Source organism: Thamnophis sirtalis, unplaced genomic scaffold (genome assembly GCF_051295495.1).
Source record: "Thamnophis sirtalis isolate CommonGarterSnake01/CBP01778 unplaced genomic scaffold, rThaSir2_p1.2 scaffold_3, whole genome shotgun sequence".
Classification (NCBI taxonomy): domain Eukaryota; kingdom Metazoa; phylum Chordata; class Lepidosauria; order Squamata; family Natricidae; genus Thamnophis; species Thamnophis sirtalis.
In genome coordinates this window covers 116,239,816-116,261,629 of record NW_028261383.1, presented here as the reverse complement: position 1 = coordinate 116,261,629, position 21,814 = coordinate 116,239,816, and the positions used below count along the sequence as shown (strand labels likewise).

General features: G+C 37.4%; 2 protein-coding genes across 4 annotated transcripts in view; one reads left to right on the top strand and one right to left on the bottom strand.

The window, feature by feature from the left end:
* CFAP52 (cilia and flagella associated protein 52) overlaps nucleotides 1-21,402 on the bottom strand; it is a 31,382-nt gene extending 9,980 nt beyond the window's left edge. The window contains exons 1-6 of one of the 3 annotated variants that reach the window (XM_087709792.1): nucleotides 21,212-21,402; nucleotides 19,331-19,530; nucleotides 16,478-16,614; nucleotides 13,599-13,727; nucleotides 11,934-12,033; nucleotides 10,001-10,117 (exon numbers count right to left, since the gene is read on the bottom strand). In XM_087709792.1, the coding sequence (XP_087565918.1) occupies nucleotides 10,001-10,117; nucleotides 11,934-12,033; nucleotides 13,599-13,727; nucleotides 16,478-16,614; nucleotides 19,331-19,342 (495 nt within the window). In that variant the 5' untranslated portion in view covers nucleotides 19,343-19,530; nucleotides 21,212-21,402. The remainder of the gene's footprint in view (nucleotides 1-10,000; nucleotides 10,118-11,933; nucleotides 12,034-13,598; nucleotides 13,728-16,477; nucleotides 16,615-19,330; nucleotides 19,531-21,211) is intronic. The other 2 variants (XM_087709791.1, XM_014055813.2) reach the window with 2 other exon arrangements.
* Nucleotides 7,219-9,368, top strand: LOC148048116 (uncharacterized). Its single transcript, XM_087711154.1, has 2 exons — nucleotides 7,219-7,330; nucleotides 8,650-9,368. The coding sequence occupies exons 1-2, from the start codon at nucleotides 7,219-7,221 to the stop codon at nucleotides 9,366-9,368; spliced, it is 831 nt and encodes a 276-aa protein (XP_087567280.1).
* Nucleotides 21,403-21,814: the final 412 nt, after the last annotated feature.

The following is a 21,814-nucleotide window of genomic DNA, read 5'->3' as shown; positions in this document are numbered from 1 at the left end:
CATTATAGCTATTTACATAAAGATTGTTGTCATTATATGCTTTTAAAAATAATTTCCCAAATCAGTTTAATCAATTTATCTCAGTACTTGTGTCTGAGTTGCATCCAATTATCCTTTCCAGAGCTGTCTTAGCAAATAGCACTACAATGAGCTTCCTTCCTTCCTGATGTCTTGATTTTTTTTGATAGATACTATTTTCAGCGACAGAATTCCTTCACTATCCACAAATTTAGCAAACTACATAAACCTATATCAATAAAGCTCCATGCTTCTAGCTGAACTGAATAGCTTTCAGTTTTTTACAACTACATTTAACACTTTTACCCAGCCTATTTCATCATCATCTACTCCGTTATATTGCAAGGGACCACCTATAACGGCACTGCATCATCAATAGGATGCCTGTAAAGGATGATCTCTTTAAAATTCTGCTATGGAAATGCCCTTTTAAAATGAACAGATGTTCATGTTCATATGAGGTTACACTCATTAGGGTGGAAGTCAGCTTTTGTGCTAATTGTCTGATGAGGAATGCTCTTTTCCTTCAGCAATTATCCAGCAGCAGGATTATCTTTGAACACAAAGTTTTCTTAGGGGGATCAAGCATGCTTTAGAAATCTCTAAGCTATCAACTGCCCATCCACCCTGTCTCAATTCACTGCAGCACAGGAGTCAGATGAGTTTGAAATATATTCACAGCTTTGCCATGTAACAGGTGATAAACTAAGAAGATCTCTATTGACAGATTTTGACTACATTTCTAGATACAGCCTTAACTGCCCTAGGCACACCAATTTTAAATAACTTGGATTCAAGGTTTTTTTTTCTTCCATCAAAAATATAGTGATCATTTTTTCCAATAAAATCTACTGCCAAAAGATTAATTTCAAGGTTGTTCTATACATCACTGCTAATAGATAGGCAGCTATATAGTCTATAATGCTGAGAATGCTCAGCAACTTATAGCAATGATGCAGTGCTTTGCTTTCTACTTTATTATGTCCCTTGTGAGTTAAATATAAAGGCTGCTGGAAGGTTTAACATTTATTTTATTATTTACCTGTTACACAAAGAAATCCTAGTTTTGATTGCAAAGGACATCTTCAAGGCAAAATGAAACTCACTTATTTCCCTACAGGAAATATAAGCTCTGCATCCCATATTCTAATTACTTTCACTCAAGTGGTTTAACATAATGTAAACATCTCCATAAACCTCTTTTCATAGCAAACAATCATTTCCCTTCTGTGGGAATAACTAAGGTAAGTAATCAGTATTTAAAGGAGCTTTATTTTACTGATTTCAAGAAGATTTTAATGATCACAAGATTTACAGTACACTGAAAAGTAATTTAAAGGGTGTAATTTCAAGAGATGTATTACATGTCTCTACATTCTGCATTTACCCTTTGAACTAAGCTATGTTTCCTTAACCATGCTTTGTTGAATAAGGCAAAAGCTTATTATCAGTGTTTGTTTGGCCAATTCTTCATTTGTCTTTTTTTTCTTTTTAGCTGTTACTGTTTCAGAGTTCTATAAAAGCTTGACATAAAACCAGACCAGGAATAAGTCAAGAAATTATAAGTAAACCATATGTCTCTCAACACTAAGCCACAATTATACTCTATAAACCCAAAACAATCTTGATTCTATCTTCCACTAATGTAATGACAGAATCCCAATGATTTTAATAAAAGTGGATTATATTGAGTATTAGGGATGCAAAAGAAATCCATTATGCATTTGAATGGCTTTTGTTATCTCACATGTGTTCTTTCAATAATAGAGGAAAATGTGCAGCTCACAGTCAAATGTCTATAATTTTTAGGCATTTGGAATTTATATAATGAACTCTGCCAACTCTAGAAGTGTATAGTTTGAAATAACCAATTACATTAATTCCTTAGTGATATTTCTCCATGTCTAAACCAGCAGCTGAACATTATATAATATATTCCACACCTTTACAAAAATTCACTTATTTATATCAATGTTGTGTTATGTAATACTGCATATGAGTTCATGGATTGATTTGCATCACTTTTCACACCTTCAAATCTTTTCCTGTTGCTTCTTATAAAAATTGCAGATAAAATTCAACATTCATCTCCTACCAATGGTTTTTTAGATCCACTGAAACATAATATTATCTGAGGAGTAGAGCATAATGAATGACCACTAATTTGTCCATCTCTTTGCAGAGATCAAAACAGCCATATAAGAATTATGATTGAGCAATTTCAATCATTTTTTGCGTAGAAAACATAGCCTTTGGGGGAACAAAGTCACTTATTTTCCTTTCATTTGTTTCTTTCAGTGTATATTGGTGCCGTTCCTCATACTAAAAATAAGTTGGAACAGCTATGAAAATAACACGGAATAGATGAATAACAAATTTAAAAAGCCAATTTAAATTTCTCCTCATCTAGTGCTTGTTATTTTGATAGAAGGAGGGTCAGTTATACAGTAAAGCTGAAGAGTTTTTTTTAGTATTTCATTCCCTGATTTACTTCTTTAAAATAGGTCTTCTGTCTGTAATGATTTGAACTAATGTGTCTTGGGTTTTTAATTCTGTGGAAACCAGGCAAGAAATATTAAAAAATAATTTGAAAGTTCTGTGTAGAGAATTGTGTTTTCTCATGGAGCTCAGCTGTGATGTTCTGTTCTTTTTCTCTTCTATACTTCAATAAGCTATATTAATCAATCTCAAATATACATGAATTGACTCCAGAGGATACTCTGTACTATCCATGTGCTGTATATATTCATAGGTTGCATATGATGGACTATTCAGAAAATATGTTAATGACTCACCCTATTACAAACATGTATTACAGTTGTACTTGCATCCTTAATAATTAGCTTCTAAGGTCAAGAATCATCATCTGCCTTCATAATTAAGATACTGTCCAAGGGTTAAAGTTTGTACAAATTATATAAAGATTTAACAGTAAATACAAGATCTAATCTATCATCATTAGCCAGTTGTATTAATGATGGAAATTGCAATATGAAGTTTCATGCAACAGCCTCTTACTCTTCTGCTAGCTTGGATATCACCAAGACTAGTTCGCTATTTCTTCCCATTTCCCATTTTTTATGGCAGGAGGATTCATAAGATGCATGCACAGGTAGTCCTCAACTTGTGACCATAATTGAGTCCCAAATTTATGTTGCTAAGTGATTTGTCAAGTGAGTTTTGCCCCATGTTATGACTTTTCTTGCTACATTTGTTAAATGAATCACTGCAGTTATTAACTTAGTAAAATGGTCTTTAAGTGAGTCTGGTTTCCCCATTCACTTTGCTTGCCAGAAGGTCACAAAAAGATGATCACATGACCCCGGGATGCTGCAATTGTCATAAATGTGAGTCAGTTGTTAAGCATCCAAATATAAATCACATGACCATGGGGAAGCTGCAACAGTCATAAGTGTGAAAATGGTCATAAGTCATGTTTTTCAGTGCCATTGTAACTTTGTTTTTTTTTTGTTTTGTTTTTTTTAAATAAATTTTATTTATTTTCACATTCCATTTTACAGTCACTTATATACTGAATATTTACTATAAGAAAAGAAATAAAATAAAATAAAAAAAAGAAAACACAACTCATCATCATTCACAACCCCACCTGACACTTCCATCCTCCATACACCCCATCTTCCGCCTCCAACTTTCCTTTCCTCCCTCTAACACTCCCCTTCCCTACTTCCCTTTCCCCTCAAACCTTCCTTTCTCCCCTTCCTCCTAGCATTCCCCTTACGCCCCCCTTTCCCCTTACTCCTTCCTTACTCCTCCCTCCTCTTTCCCTCTACCTCTCCCCTTGGTGTTTTCCTTTATTCAACTCTTATTTATTAATATTGAACTATAATATAATAAAAAATAAAAAATAAAATAAACCAAGGAAAAAAATATAAAGAAAGAAAAGAAAAAAAGAAAGAACAACCGTATACAAGTGCATTCTTCTTCTTATTGAATTTTTTTTTCTATATTAGCACCCACCCACCCACCCCCCCGTAGATCCCCATCCCTGGTCCCCCCGACTTCCCAGGGCCCACACCTGGCACTGCCCTCTGTCAAACCCCTTCTAAAGTATCTTATGATCGTGTGAATTAAAAATAAAAGTAATATTAAAAAAATAGATAAAAAGAAATTACAAATTATAAAAAGAAAAAGAAAAAAAAGAGAAAAAAAGAAAAAAAGAACTCTTTGTATTAAGCTCAGCCCCCCATCTTTATTTATGTTTAAACAGTATAAATCATTCTATATGTATTTTATTCTCGTCTCTTGCTTCTTTGTTATTTACCCCAACCTCCTGTAGACTCTCCAGTTCATCTTCCTTAACCTTATATTCAAATAAAAATTTATACAAATTTGTGCAGACATCAGTTTACAATCTAGCTCAAAATAATCTCACCGAACTTTCCCTTCTAGTAAGATTTAAGCAGCGAGGATCATTCCACATATTCAAATAATACTTTACACAAGAATCAGTTTGCATTCTATCTTAAAATAATCTCATCAAGCTTTCCCTTCTAATAGGATTTAAACAACATAAATCATTCCGCATGCATTTTACCCTTGTCCCTTGCTTCTCTGATGTTTAACACTATTTCCCATAGTCCCTCCAAATAATCTTTCTTAACCTTATTTTCAAACAATAATTCACACAAGAGTCAGTTTACCTTTTAACTCGAAATACTCTGATCAGGCTTTCGCTCCCCCTCCACCTATCCCGCGTTACCCGGCTCCCTCCTCCCAAACTAAAGTTCAGTAAGGTTACCATCTCCACTCTCTTCACTTTAGAGTCCTGGACAGTTTAAATTAAAGTTCAGACATACAAGTCCCGTGAAATATACATTCAGCATCCACATAATTCAGTCCCAATATCACACCACCAATATCCAATTCCGCTTTTTCTACCGGAGAGAGATCGCAAACCCCCATTCAATCCACAACTTTGACAAATATTTTGGAATGTCTAAATCCTCGATCTCCGCTCTTCTGCTTCTCCGAGAGAGGGAGAGCTACCCCCTCCATCTTGCAGCCATGTGGTCTGCTGCTTGCCTTCTCCTTCAGCTTGTCTTTCCTCTTTTCGAAGTGAATCAGGAAGTCCCGCCTTCAAAGTCTTATAGTAGAAATCTCGAGCCTCCGAAACAGAATTAAGACGAAATCTTTGATTCTCAAATGTGACCGTAATGCCGGCTGGGGCTCCCCATTTATATTGTATCTGGTGGTTTCTAAGCTCTTTAGTTAAGAAAGTATAGTCTCTTCTTGCTTTTAACATCTGGGATGGTATTTCTTTGAAGACAATCAAATCCTGCCCATCAACTCGCAACCTGTTATTGTAAAACTTTTGCATGATCGCATTTCTGGATTCTTTTGTGGAGAAATATATAATTATGTCCCTCGGGAGCTGTCGCTGTTCCGCTACCAACGAATTCTGGCGATAGATTTTCCGAATCTGCCAATCAAAATTAAATCCCGGGCTTCCCACCGCATGGCTGAAGGCCTCAACAAAGGTCTGTTTCAAATTCTCTTGCTCCTTTTCGCGCAATCCTCTGACTCTTATTGCAAATGCCTTCTTGTTAAAATTTATCATAACGAGCTGTTCTTGAGTATCTCTAATTTTTTGTTGTAATGTTTGGATATTAGTAGTCAAATTAGAATTAGCCTCCTCCAAGCTTTCCAATTTATTCTCCATTTCAGCGGTATAATCTGTCAGAGCAGACATGGCTACAAACGTATTCGCCTTCATTTGGGCAATCTTAGACTTTAAATTACCATATAGCTCCAATACAAATTCTTTAATTTCCTGTTTAAAGTCATTAAGCATTTGAAAGAAAAATTCCTGTGTTAAGAATTCTCCAGTAGAGGGCGTAGGAGACAAGGGCAGCGATTTCATAGTAGATTCTTTAAGCACATTCGTAGAGAAACGCTTCAATTTTGACCTGGGAGCCATTATAAATAAACAAATAAACAGCGCTCTCGCTCCCCTCTGTTTCAAAAAAAAAATTATTTTGTTAAGGAGCGGTCTGCAGGAAGATAAAGCTGGCTAAGTACATCCCCTATCAGTCACCAACGGAGAAAAATCACCATTTTGAAGTCCGTTTAAACAAAGAAGCCTCTAGGACAAATGAGGCTGGTGTTTAAGATAGTAATAAAAGCAAAAATCTCTCAGGGGTGGGACCCGCTCGTATTAATCATAGCTTCAAACAACTTTGCTTTGTCCTGAGGGGGGAGTCACCTGTCTAGGGCTGCAAAAAAAACAGCTGAGAAGAACTGGCTGGAGATAAAAGCTCAGCTTATGCTGGATCTAATCTCCGTCCACAGCCAAAAAAAAAGAAAAAGGCTGTGAATTACGAATAGACCCTAGCCACAGAGCTACTCCCTGCCCCTTTCTAGCCAAAAAGGGGTGATATCTATGATCTTATTTAGATATACAGACCAGATCTCTGAGAGGAGCTCCGTTGAGCCCTCTTCGGCGACAGGCTCCGCCCCCCAGTGCCATTGTAACTTTGAATGGTCACTAAGTGAACTGTTGTAAGTTGAATCTCTGAACTAATGCATATTCCTTTATCCCACAGGTATCAAACTTGCTGGGTTACATTGATGTCACTTGACCTATCACAACTTTTTTGGCTTCATGGAGCTGGGGTGGGTGTGGCTTGAGTATGACACATCCGGCCCATGGCTTGACAGTTTGACACTCCTGCTTTATCCATTGCTTTATACTAATGGACATTGTATGTCAATAATGGAGCACACCTGGATGCAAACAATGAGTAAAATAGCTTTTTTCATGAAAGGGCTATATATTCCATTCCATGTATGGAATTTTATTCTTCTTCTTGCATCAATTGCATTTACTTTTAATTTTCAAGCTCTGTCTTTTTCCAAGGTCAGGCTGTCTGAAGCATCCAGAACAGTGCTACAAGTCATTTATACCTTCATTACATCCTGGGCTGCTTGGGAAATTCTGAGGTTTTTTTTCTAGTAGTGAGCTACTTACAATTTCTGAAATTGGAAATATATTTCTAAATTATTTTTGCTTTCTCCTTGTCTTCCAGAACATGGAAGACATTTCTGAGAATGTCTGCAGGTTAGAATAATACAAGCAAAACTGTTGTAGAACAATAACCTAAGCTTCTTTAAATAAAACTTTTAAAAGTATGACTTGTTTCCCTGCTGCATTTTTAAAATGAGGATGAAGTTACTGAAATGGGAAAATCAAATGAAATCAGACAAGTTGCTGGCCATATCATTCCCTTGAGTATATGGTACATCACCAGGACAAAACCTTTGATTTGTATTGGCCAAAGTGGACCTGCTGGTGAGCAGGAATATCTTCATTAGGAAATGAAAACACCTCTATACAAGTTACCATATGCTCTTCTGTGGGATGAAAACAGCTTCTGTTTGAATTATGTATTCAGACAGAATTATCTTTGATTATTTGAATTGTTCCAGTGACTTAATTTTTCTTATCTCTCTGAACACACAAGACTTTCCTAGAGTGCAGGCCCCCATCTCAATTTTTGGATTTTTTTTTAAAGTTAAAAAGTGAACTACAGCGCATCTAACAAAGGATTTTATTTCTCCCTCTGAATTGTTGAAAATGAATTATGTTGCTATTATTACGTTTATAGTCTAAGGACAGAGTGAATACATAGCAGTGAGTGAAATGTCAATTAAGTAAGACTTAGGTAAGTCAGGATCCGTTTTTGATAAAGAAGCTAGATGTCAGGAAGAACAAATGAAACAACTGACAGAATAGAATACAAAATCACAAATGGGAGACTTCCGGTTTGAGGGGGCTTGCTAGTGGGAGCTGGTTGTTACAGCTCCAGAATCCTGGTCGTGTTTACTGTCGGATGAGCAATCCATCAGCCATCTGACAGCTTGTTTACCTTTTCTTTGGGCCAAGAAGATAAGGTGAGCTGATTGTGCCGGGCAACGTGCCAACTAACTCTCACAGATCGTCTCTGGGAGGGGGGGGGGAAACCAGCCGACGGCAGAATTGTCTCCGTGCCAGGAATTTCTACTGCGATTAGCAGCACAAAACAAACGTCAAATCCTCAGAACAAAATTTGATTTATTGAAATTAAGATGAGCGGACCCTGTACATGTGAACTTTTAATTGTTTGTATTAATCCTTAGCTTCATTTTTTACAAGAATTCCTTCTGATATCTTACTTGCTAAAGAGACATTCAAAATGGTGCTGAGCAGCTTTGTAACACTGTTTGAGCTTTGAATTTCTACGGAGTTTAAAACTTCAAGGGAAGGAGTGATTTAATACTAAATTAGACAGTAACAGCTGCACAGTTGACCAGCACAGACTTATTAATTGGTTGAAGAAGATTAAAACTTGGAATGGCTTCTAAGCAAAACCCTATTCAAAAGGTCCCCGCCCCTCGGCTTCCAAAAGCTCGCCTGCTCCTGGCACAAAACTACAGTCATTACTTCCTCCCCCCCATAGGAGAGCCATTAACTAAAGAAATTTTTCAGAAGGAATTGGCTGAAGCATTTAAAAATCATGTAGTTACGATGGAAACAAAATTTAAGGAGGAGATAAAGAACTGTCTGATAACCTTGAGACCAGGGTTCAGAAGATCAGGGATGATATGTGGGGGTTGTTAATTTGTTAACAGAATACGTCTCGGGAATTGAAGACAGATTAGGAGATCTTAATGATGCCAACACTAATTTGGTATCGAAAATCGACGTGGTGCAACAAAAAGTCGGAAATGCTGAAAAAGAAATTATTATGTTACAGTATAGACAAATGGAACTTGCACTAAGAATAAGAGGTTTGCGTGAAAACAATCAGGAGAATTTGAAACAGATTCTTTCAGAAGCTTTCGATAGTCTGATGGGAAGGCCAGGGGGAAATTTTGATTGGCAAATTGACAAGGTTTATCGTGCTAACTCTTGGCTGGTGAGACAGATGCAGCTTTCACTGGATATTGTGATCTACTTTACTACAAGAGACATGAGGAATATGATATTGCAAGAGTCCTATAAAACCAACCTTCAAATTGAGGGTCAGAAAGTGACGGTTCTGAAAGAGATACCACCTCAAATGTTAAGATCCAGGAAAGACTATGCCTTTTTAGTCAAAGAGCTTAAAAATTGTCAGCTACAGTTCAGATGGGAGGCACCAGTTGGGCTATCACTCATTTTTGAGGGGCAAAGATACTGTCTTAAATCATTATGGAAAGCTCGAGATTTTTACCATAATATCTTGAAGGCCGGACATCCCACCCCACCTGGACCTGAGAACAAGAAGGACAAGACAGACAGCAAACTACACAATTATCAACAAGGATGGATCATCTTTCCCACAACATCCCTCAGTATATTGAACTGAGAATGTGCGAATGGGCCAAATTCACCCAATAAGCCTCTGTGGATGAGGTAAACCACAGCCTTGGTCTCCTAGCTAAATAATTTAATCGCTACACCACACTGGCCTCAAAATTATCAGAAAAATGTTGTCAGTCAGAACTGACAGTAAGGAATTAGATGGGCAAGCGATCTCCTTGAAGGTTGAAAGTAGCCCCTTGATATCTCCAATTGTTAGTATTTCTGTTTTATTATACAACACTATGATTGAAGGAGACTTGTTCAAACATCTTGGATTTCATCAAGAATATCCTTCTACCACAGTAAGTGGTCGAGAAGGAAAGAAAAAACAAACTGAACTTCCATTAGGTAGTTCGAAAACAGCTACATCAGAAAGTAGCTCATCCCAAGGGCTACTAACGTTATTATTCTTCCTTCTTTTACTTGGAAGCTCACTCTGTGATCCAGTAAAAAAATAGCTCATAAAAAAGAGTCATAAGCTTTGCCAATAGCTATGGCTAGAATTTTATCAGCCTTTCCATATAACTGTCCTCTGCTGAAATGTAGCTGCTGTTGTATTTAACTTATGATACTTACAATATTGTCTGCATGACTTTGCTCTCTTTCAGCCAAAGGTGGAAAACAGCAACCACTTACCAAGCTGTGTTTATCCTTTATTGGGCCAAAATTACTCATCAGTGTGCTTTTTGTATTGATTTTGAGGATATCACCAGTGGATGTGCCAACATAGAAGTAGCTGTCATCCTCTGCCATCTAGGGAAGTTGAGGAAATGGGTTAAAAACCATGCTTCACACTGTTCATTGGGGTGAGCTTTGATATTCTATAACGTAAATTCCTTGCCTTATTTATACTTGACTTACAGGAATAAAAATAGGATGTCATCGCATATAAAAGGACCTAGATACTATATATTAACTATCTGATGTTATGTGTCTATTTCCTTGCTTTATACTTGTCTGCTGTATGCTTCACCTTCCACAAATCTTTTATTGATGATTTTTGAAAATTTACTAATCATCGTTTAAGGAAAAAGCAACCATTCATTTAAAATAAAGGTGTTCTGGATACCATTGCAGACACACACAAAATGAGTAAAATCTCACAAGATTGCTTGGCCATTCTTGCTTGAAATCTCAAATCCCAGGATTTCAGATGAGAAAGCCAAACCCTTATAAAATTGGTTGAGGCCAAAAGATGATGGCCTTTAAAGTTTTTCTAAAGAAAATTGAATTAATGTTGGGATCTCATAAGACTAGTACCAAAATCCTCACAGCATCTCACTGCCAACTTGTTTATACAATAGTACTCAAAAGCATTAAATGACAATGTAAGGATCCACATAAAGAAAAAAAAGCTGGAAACTATTGATTTAATATAAGCTTGGCAATAAAAGCAATTGCAACATTGAATAAAACACAATAAAATTACATTAAAAGGTCTAGACACACACAAAGGTCATTGCTTTCACAAAGACGACACTTCCAAAGTAGGGAACCATTGTAAAAGACTAGCACACGGTCCTTCTATAACTTCAAAATATAGCAAGACCCAGCAGTAGTGTTTCATTATAATTATGATTTAACATACAGGCAGAACAAAAAGGAAAAGGCACTGGTGGCTTTGATTAGACTTTTCATAGACAAGGCTGGGGCCTCATCCAGAATAAACAAACAAACAAACAAACAAAGTTCAGGTCCTTTAAGATCACTGAAGCAAGACAGAATTAGGAAATACTTTTAGGATTTCATTGTTGAAATACTTTTACAATAGTGAAGCAAAAACAACGTTTGGCCTTGCTTCCAGCTTCCTGCACTACAGATAGGATTCTGGTTTGGAACAGACTTTACAGTATGATTTTTCCTTCTGTTAAAGATTCGGCAATGAAAAGTTTCATGTGGATGGCCATAGGCTGTATTTTTGAGTTTGGGTCTTAGTTACACCATTTATTACTCTGTTTCTGGGAAGATGGTTCAGAACAGAGGCATAGAATTTAAATGTATCTCCTAGGATACTCCAAGCTGCTTGACTCTGCAGTTATATCTTCCATCATTTCAAAATGTATTTGTAATAATCATTTCAAAACGGAATCATGTTGGTTCGGTGGTTAGAATGCAGAATTGCAGGGTGACTCTGCCCATAGCCAGGAATTCAATCCTGGCCAGCTCAAGGTTGACTCAGCTGTCCATCCTTCCTAGGTAAATAAAATGAGGATCCAGATTGTTGAGGGCAATATGCTGTCTCTGTACCCCACACAGCAAGGAATGTAAATCACTGTAGGGTTATATCGAAATCTAAGTTATATTACTATTGCTGACTCTGTTACTTTTGTTGGTTCTTATTGGTGCTATGGTTAGTTACGGCATCTCCCTCCAAAGATTTGAATTGTATCTAAGAGGGAGGTGACAGCAAATGACTTTGGATACATTTCATCCTACTGAATTAGATGTTTAAAGTCAAATGCACTTCTCCAAAACTAAGTAGATCTTCTATAAATTGTTCTTTTTTTCTTTTGTTTACTTGACTCAATTTTTACACATACTATAAATCACAGATCAGTAGATATCTTACCATGGCACAAGCAACTATTCTTTTCAGCTGCCCTGTTTGACATTCAATTGGTCGGATTTTTCTGTTGGGTAAATCCAGTTCCCATACTCGAATAGTTCCACTGAAGCCAAAGCATGTATTTCATTATTAACTCAAGATAGATTTATATCATACAAAACACTTCGCTGCAGAACTAAAATAGGCATTTACTGTTTCTCTTCTGGACTACCAAAGTCAGTTATCCTAACTTCAAGAAAGTAGGTGACAACTTAATATATGCCAAGAGATTGTGTTGGGAGTCTAAATATTTTCTATTTCTGTGAGTGAAATAGCTTCATTACAGATTGATTAAAGCAGTTTGGAAAAGAGTGAAATATCTCCTGACTACAGCACTGGTAGTTCTCATTTAGTGACCACAATTGGGGCCAGAAACTCAGTCGTTTAGCAAAGCAGATGCTAAGTGAAACCATGATTATGTTTATAATCTTACTTCAGCTTTCCTTCATTTTACAGAATCCTGAAGGTCATAAAAGTGAGCGAGTTGAACTCATGAGGTTTTTTTTAACAAGGGGATTCACTGGACAAAAGGACGAGGAATGCGCCTCGCTTCTCCGCCCCCCCCTGCCACCCCTCGCTAAAGGGACGGTGTGGAAGGGAATCAGGCAAGCTGCCTTTACCATTGGGATGGGGTGGGCGGTGTTTTTTTGTGTGAGAAGGAACAGGCGGAAGGGGATGATCGTATTGCTGGCCTGCCATCTTTTTGTGGTCGGCTCTATTTTCGCACGGGAGGGAAGGGTGGGGGATGGAAGCATTTTGCTTCACCTGCTGCTGTTTTTGCGGCGTGCCCTCTTTTTGCCCCGCAAGCTGTACCGGTAGGTGGTACAGTGGTAATGGTGGGGACCAGTTGTGCATATGCTTAAATAGTTAGGGCGGGCTTATTTTGGGGGAAGGCTTATTATGGCATATGCTCTGAAAAGCCCGATTGGGCTTATTAGCAGGGCATGTCTTATTTTGGGGAAAACACGGTCAGTGCTACAATCATACCAACCCTCCCCTGCCCCCCACCTTCTGAAGCACTTTCCCTTCAGAACTGCATGCTCATAGAGTCCACTTAAGTGTCCTGCAGGACATTCAGAAACCTGTTTCACTGTCTAGCAATAGTAAAGAAAAAAGCATGGATATCTTTGGTTTCATATATTTTCCATTGTAGGTAGTCCTCAACTTATGACAATAATGGAGCCTGCTCATTACAGTTGTAAGTCATGACAGTCATAAAGTTGAGTAATCACATGACCAACTCAATTTTATAATCTTTCTTTCAGTGGTTGTTAAGCAAATTAGCAGTTATTAAGCAAACCCATTGTTTGCTATGGAATGTTCTTACAGAAGACCAGAAATTCTGGTTTGGGGCAAAAATGTTGTAAACCATGGTCATTAATTGTGGCCCAGTTACTGAGTACCCAAAATGTGGTCATGTGACCCTGGGGGAAGGCCATCCACTGGAACTTTGGAACCAGATTACAAGCACCTCTTGGGAGGTGTCCATCATAACTTCAAAGAGTTGCTAAGTGACCAGTCATAAATCAAGGGCTTCCTGTGAGTAACTTGGGGACAATGCAATTAACAGCAAAAGTACATATTTAAAGAAATGAATTTGATAGCCTTTCCTCAAAAACAAAGCCATACTTTCCCGCACTGATGAACATCTCATCCTTGCAGTTGGAATATACCAGTGTGGTTGGGTTACCAGCACTACGAGCAGAAGCAGGACTACCACAGATGGCTTCTTTCTTTTGGACACTCCACACCACAATGCTGTCAGAAGAGCAAGAGATTTGTTTGTCTTCAGGGAATAGTTATTTTGAACTTGATATGATTGTGCTTCGAGGAACATTTCTCCCAAATAAACACAGTTGTAGCTATATTGGGTTTAGTTACTATGCAGACATTCCTTAGTGGAACCCAATTGCCTCAGAGTTTTGCTTGCTATGGATTTATTACTTGGAACCCTGAAACATTAAGGAGGTCTAGAAGTGCTCTGTGGGGTTTTATTTTAACCCATTTTACAGTCCCACTTTTATGAACATTTATGAAGTTTTCCAAATCAAATGAATTGCCTCACTTACCAGATAAGAGGCGAGAAAACAGACTGAACAGAAAAAGAAGAAGGGAGTAGAAAATATTGTAACACTTTGATTGCTCATTCATTTCAGGCCAATCTAATGACTTATTCATACAACATGGTAAGCCTTAATTGCTTAGTTAACAGTGTGGTGAAAGGTGGACATCTCACACTAGCTAAACTGTAGAAATAAAACAGCATTTATAGTGGGTTTCAAGAACCAATTAGTAGCTTATCATACATATCACATGAATTTTGGCTACAAAATAAATTCCCAATTTATGTGAGAAGAAAAAGAGATGGTCGAAAAGAGTACTGGGATGTGGATTTCTTTTGATTGCCATCTGTCACGCAGTTCCTCATTTAACTTTTCAAGTAGTTGAGGCAGGGAGAAAATTAGGTCTCTTCCATCCAATATAGATTGGTTGTCAATGCAATTAAATCCTTTGCAGAAAAGAAGCCAATCACAATTTCACACTGCTTCCAGTTGCCCCTGAAAAAGCAACTGGGATATCTATTCCTGGCAAACAAAAGTTGGGTACCACAAACCGGTGCAGAAGACTTCAAGGAAAAATTTATATCATCATCAACAGAGCACCCCAGGAGAACCTCTCATCTATGCTCTATAATAAAGATGGGGCTTTGTGAGGCCACATCCAATATTTGGCTGAACTGATTCGTTGATAGGCATGTAGTTGATTTAAAGTAACTGACATGTATACTGAAATACAATGCAGCATTTCCCCCAAGTTAAATCTTGTTCTTATAAATTTATTGGATGAGAATAAATCTCATCTGCCCTGTTCACTGGCATGTCATGCAGTAACAATCTTTTGTTCATAGAATTTATAACCCAGTTCAAAAATTTATATATGCCAGCCAAAAATGGAGAATATTGACAACATATTGATGTTTTTGAATAAGCACACTGCAAATAAAAAAGTACTTCCCATTATTAAATTGAAGCCAATACAGGACATACATTTTCATTATCTCACTTCATTATATCCAAACCAAAATAATGCAATATGCTATTTATTTGCTTTTTGTTTCAAATGACATGCATCTTCTATACAGAAATACTGTTCTTGGTAATAAGCATAATGTACAAAATAAGCATCTACCAAGTCCATGTAACTCATAACCCAACAAGCCAGACATAGTGCTAACAATCTTCTCATTTTCACAGTTCAGGTTACAGAACATCTAGTATAGCACAAAATATAGCTGGTAAGTTGCATTCAGCTAAGTAAGCTTGCCTGGACAATTATATTGTGTTTAATCCTTGATGAATGGTATTCTCATTTCCTCTTTCAAAAATTCACAAATTTTCCTTATGAATTGCAAACTTAATGGGAAAGGGAGACTAGGCAAAAGATATACAGAGAAAAATAAATTATGCTTCTGAAAGTCTGCAAAAAACAGGCAAAAATCATTAAAAGATGCATCATGCTGTTCCTAAACGATGGATTCACACTTCAAACTTGCTTCCATCATTCTACAGTTACAAATCAACTATCTTGTCAATTTGCTTCAAATGATCAGATTTAATAGTGGTTTTTAAAAATCATTTCAAGTAGTTCTCACTTTATCAACCACAGTTAGAACTGGCAACTGTGTTGTGGTCACCAAGTGGAAAGACTGTGCCAGACTTACAGTGTCATGTCCACATCCATTGTTAAGCAACTTACCACAGTTGTTAAGCAAGACATTACGTGACCATGACTTGCTATTTCACTTGCAAATTCTCCGTTAATTTTGCTAATTGAAAGTTTGCAGATAGTGATTATATGACCAAGAGACACCATGATGGCCCTAAATGCAAGAATTGGTTGCAAAGCTGGCTTTTTTAAAACTCTCATAACGTTGAATGGTTGCTAACCAGAACAGTCAGTAAGCAAGGACTACCTGTAATCCTATTATTTTGCACATTCCCTTGGAATATGTAGGGAGAGACAGAAAGCTGCAAATGATCCTGGCAATGGAAATGTCTGCAATAAGAAACCTACAAATGGCACAATACCATATGCCATTTTCTTTCATTTTCATATTGGGATTGCATTAAAATTGGTTTTATTTTGACCATAATGTCCTATTATCTCTGCAAAATTGCTGTTTCAAGTGCAAAGTAAGCTATATTGGCCTTCTGAAGTTTTTTTTTCTCCAGAACATTTTGGAAATTGAGCATAAAATAAAATGTTTTGCATAGCTCTGCTACATTGAACTTTAGAAAAAGACATGATTTGGGAAAGATGTTAATATTATCCCCAACAAAATTTGAGGGGTGACACTCCAAAGCAAAGGAATCATGACGGAGAGGGAGAAAAGTAACTAGATCTTACTTTGATTCAAGACAGGATAGTGGTCTTCTCTATATCTGACGTCTGACTTTTGTAGAAAAAATAAGAAAAGAGAAGACAACATACTTTTAAAGGAGTCTTACCTGCCATCATCTTGGCCTCCCAGTGAAATCAGGTAAAGATCATTTGGAGAAAATGCCAGATGTTCGATTTTACCCTTGTGAAGTGACAGTCGAGACAACATCTCCTTTTTGCTGTAGTCCCATAAAATGATATCAGCCTGGGGTAAAAATATAGATATGTAGTCTAACAGCATTACTTGGGGAAAAAACCCAAGTTTGTTACAGAAAAGCTATTTGGATCCCAAATTCCAAGTTTTTTTCCCCATATATCATTTCAGGCAGTCTTTTGAACGGTTACGGTTTTATTGAGACAGAAAAGCTCAAATGGAAGTATAACTTAGCCAAGCATATCCCATTTCTGAGACAAATAGCAGGCTCAAAAATAATGTATTAATACAAGGCAATCAAAAGGCCTGATGTGATCTACCCACGTTATTTAATACTGTAGTACTAGCTATTCTTCTCTCCAGATGGGTACACAAAAATGACAAAGCATTATTGGCTATTAAATCAAAACCTCTTAAATGATTTGCTCAACGTCATACTGATCCTATGCTATGAAGCAATTCAGAAATTAGTATTGAACTAAACCTGCCTTTCCACCTAACAGATCCATAAAAGACTTTGTTTAGAAGGCAGTAATTTCTCCTTTTCTAAACTGGAGGTGGGAGAGCAAGAGGTAAAATTCAATTTCCCAGGAAAGGTGTTCCAGAATTTGGTTAGCTATACTGTACGGAAAAAGGGCCATTCTTGCAGGTTTCATAAAACAGAATAATTTTAAAGAAAATTTCTGTTGTTGAACATATTGTTGTATAAAGGTAAAGGTTCCCCTCACACATATGTGCTAATTGTTCCTAAATCTATGGGGCGGTGCTCATCTCTGTTTCAAAGCCGAAGAGCCAGCGCCCTCTGAAGACATCTCCGTGGTCATGTGGCTGGCATGATTAAATGCCAAAGGTGAACGGAACACTGTTACCTCCTCCCCAAAGGCGATCCCTATTTTTCTACTTGCATTTTTTACGTGCTTTTGAACTGCTAGGTTGGCAGAAGCTGGGACAAGTAATGGAAGCTTACTCTGTTATGCGGTGCTAGGGATTCGAACCGCTGAACTGCTGACCTTTCTGATCGACAAGCTCAGTGTCTTAGGCACTGAGACACTGCACCCCTTTTTTGTTGTTGTATTGTATAGCTTTACATAAAAGAGATGCTGTTTCTCAGTCAGTCAGAGCCAAGTTGCTTCAAGTTTTAAGAGGTAAAAACAATATCTTGAACTGTGTCCAGAAAGTAACTACAGATACAGACTATCTGTATCATTCTGGTGTTGTATACAAATAAACAACTGGCTGCAACATTTTGCATCAATTGGACCTTTTAGATGCCCTTCAGGAATAACCATCTATCAAATACTTTATAATAATCTATTAAAAAGTAGTCCTCAACTTACAGCTAGAACCAGACTTTCCATTGCTAAGCAAGGTGGTTGTTATACCCAATTGAGTTATACCCAATTTTAGCTTTCTTTCCCAAAGTTGTGGAATTGTTGCAATTGTTAAGTTAAATTATGGGGTTCTTAAGTGAATCCAGTTTCCCACATTGACTTTGCCTGTTGGAAACTGGCTGGGAAGGCCACAAATGGTAATCACATGACACACACATCCCAATGCCACAACTATCATAAATATATTCCAGTTAGAAAGGACTAAAAATTTTGATCGTGTAACCATGGGGATGCTGCAAAAATCACAAGTGGGAGGACTGGTCGTAAATCACATTTTTCCAGGTCTGTTGCAACTTTGAAAAGTACTAAATGAATGATTGTAAGATAAGAACTTCCTTTAGTAATTACCTACTCAAGGCATGGATTAATTATAGGTGAATCTGACCAACCCAGGAACAATCACAGTTGTCACATTAACTGTAGCATGAAAAAATGCTTCTTCCCAGAGTTATCACTGGGCAGAAATAAGTGAAAATAAGGGAACAGCCCAATTTCAGGCCTACTTTTCAGTAAGACAAGTCAAAAAATGCTGAATTTGATGTTTTAAATCAGCCATTGGCTCTCTTCAACTGTTATGCTTTCTCTGCATTAGTTTCACTATTTGAAACTAATAACCTAGTTTATATTTAGACAATTAAAATGTCATATCTAAAATCCAACACTGGATTGAATTTATCAGCTGATATATAGATAATGCAGGAGGATTTTTCTGAAATATTCTGCAGGTGGTCCTTGTTTAATAACCACTTGTTCAGAACCCTTTCAAACACATGAAGGGCCTGAATGATTGGTAGTTTATAAGTGGTCCTTATAATAATGTTTGTCACAGTGTCATAATTGTCATTTCTGATTTTCTTTGCTGGCTTCCCACAAGCAAAGTCAATGGTAAAACTGGCAGGAGGATACAAATGTTGGCAACAATATGTTGTCCCTGCTTAACGACCAGCAGTGATTCACTTAATGATGACAATCAAAAGTACCAGAATTTTCATTGCTAAGCAGCACGGTAACATGATTACACTTTATAATCACATGGTTTAGCCACAGACATGCCAACTCCAATTATCAGCTAAATGAGAACTAAGTGAACTTGTAATAGTATGAGACCTAACTTGAAGTCTAAATAGTTAATCAGAGTTGAAAGATCAGGCTTTAAAGCACAGGTGTCAAACTCACAATGTCACATTGTCGTCACATGATGTATCGCAACTTTCCCTCCCTTTGCTAAACTGGCAGTGGAGGTGGCCAGCACATGACGCATCTGGCCGACGAGTCGTGAGTTTGACACCCCTGCTTTAAAGGATCATATTCTTCCCCATTTAAACACTAGCATCCTTTAGGAATCAAATACATTTTTAAAGGAAGCTTTTATCCACCTTAAAGCCCATGAATGTGATCTGACCAGAAGCCACATAACTTCCACTTGGAGAAACACTGACACAGGAGACATTGTTCGTGTGACCATGTAAAAAAGCTTGACCCGGAGTGTTTATGCTTTGAATAATTACTGTGCAACCCAGTGGATAGATAAGATGCTCTCGATCTGGATGGCAGATGAGACCAAAGGGAACATGTCCTGAAAACAAAAGAAATACAAAGATTATTATGTTACTAGAGGAAGAACATCTATATACTATTAAAACTCTGGTGACTGTAATTTTAACTGAGCAAAAGGGTGGATCAGTGGGCAAAACAATTCCAACCAAGGTACCTCAAACAGGCCAACTTACAGAATGCATCCAAAATCTGGAACCCATGATTCTCGTGGAATTGAAATTTGGCAAATTTTATAAAACATTTTATGATGTAAATATTATTCTAAATTTTATGACATAATACAAAATGACTAAAAAAATTGGTGTGGTCAGCTTCTGATGTTTGACCATATTATACAGCTCGCAGAAGCAGCAAGAGATTTATTCGTGCAATTCATCAAGATATTTTACTGCTTTCCATTTCTTTTATCCATTACTTGCTAATGCTTTCTGTTTTCTGATACTATGCTCTGATTCTAACCCATTCTGCTATATTTTATACAAACATTAGAGGATAGATAATGTTAACTTTTAAGGCAGAACTTTGTGTTCAGATCTTTTTTATTCATATAGACTAGCTCAAAATCTACTTCCTCTATGATAGAGATCTGGGAGTCAATAACATTTGGTTCTTAGCTGTTTCACATTTGTCAAAAACATTTTTACTATAAAATCAGTAGTAGTTCTCAGAAAAAAATGATATTCCACTCCACATCTTCAGCCTCAATGTAATTGAATAATGCAGTACAGATATTCAAACTTCCTATTCCAAATGTTGGTTATCATCCCAGTTTCCCCACCGACAGACTATATAAAGTTCTAAATATTATATTTTTGTTGTTGTTGTTCAGTACGTGAAGTAATCCTTATATAGAAGAGATAGCCACTTGAGTTTTCATAGTTATGCCTCCCTAATGTCTAGTTTTATACTCTAGAAAGGTGAAACACAAGGAACTATGTCTAGTTTTATACTCTAGAAAGGTGAAACACAAGAAACTTTTTTTTTAACACTTAAAAATAAAAAAATCTTTTTACCCAAGTCTTTAACCATAACAAAGTTTGCACAGGGTTGCAAAAGGAATTTGAATGAAAAGGCAGCAAGTTTAAATGACTTCTGCAGTACTATAAAGAATCCAAAATCCCAGATACACTATGTGGTTAGCAATCTACTAAGCTTAAAACTCTACAAAAGATCTGTACAAAAGGACCAACATAAATTTTCCTTTATAATTGTTATTTTTATATCACACCTTTCCTTTAACCTTCTGAAAGCAAGGTAATAACCATTAAAACAATTCATTTCTTAAGAATCAAATCACAGTGAGCATCAGAATAATCACAAGGAGGATGACCATTAATTGAAAGAGGCACTCAGATTTAACTTGTTTTGAACTATAGTCAAGGTAAACTTTACAGAACGGTTCTTTACAACCTCATATCAAATTGAAATTCTGATTTTTCAATCCTTCCTCTGCAACGGAATACAAACTACTTCATGCATAGATATTTATGTTTGATTCCGTCCATGAAGTCCTTCTCTGGTACAGCTTGAAAAAACAGTTTGGACAGCCCAGCAGTGCAACATATGAACACGGAAGAGGAAACACTTGAGCATGGGACAAAGTTATTATTATTATTATTTTTCGCTTTATGCCGGGCAATTACAGAGATCAACTTTCGGGGGAGTTCCTAGCGGGCAGGATGGGAGGGGGCTTTTCTCACAGCTAGGAAGTACCGTGACTTCCCTGGTTGCCATCCCGATCTTTCCCTCTTTGTCCCCGGTACCATTGAAGCCAATGATCGCCTGAAGCTGAAGGCCTTCCAACTCCTCCGCCGACTCCGCTTTCTCGTTTGGGACAGTCGCCATGTCGCCGCCGGCCATTGACACGGGCTCAGCTGTTGTATATACCGGCCGCTATGGAAACCGCGCAAGCGCGCAGGCCGCAGTGGAGGCTCGGGTCTCGGGGATGCTCTGGAAACCGAGATGGAAGGGGCGGGGCTTTTCTCGTTTCTAGGCTACCGAAGGAGCGCAGAAGAGGTGGGAATGGGGTAGAGTTGGAGAGAGGCGTTCCTCCACTTTTCATGCTTGTTTGTAAATGAAATGAAGTAAATTACGAGATGCGCTATTTTCACTGTAAAGACTGCCAAGCCCAGTCCCCAGATTCTTAGGATGGGTGGCCGATCCGCAGAAGTATTTAGAATGGAATGGAATGGAATGGAATGGAATGGAATGGAATGGCATGGCATGGCATGGCATGGCATGGCATGGCATGGCATGGCATGGCATGGCATAGAATTCTTTATTGACCAAGAGTGATTGGACAC

What these genes read in the sequence shown, in the direction of transcription:
- LOC148048116 (XM_087711154.1), top strand. Translation starts at nt 7,219, where the DNA reads ATGGGAAAATCAAATGAAATCAGACAAGTTGCTGGCCATATCATTCCC. An exon ending in TGGCCAAAGTGGACCTGCTG is followed by an intron (nt 7,331 to 8,649) that starts GTGAGCAGGAAT and finishes ATTTGTTAACAG; the next exon opens with AATACGTCTCGGGAATTGAA.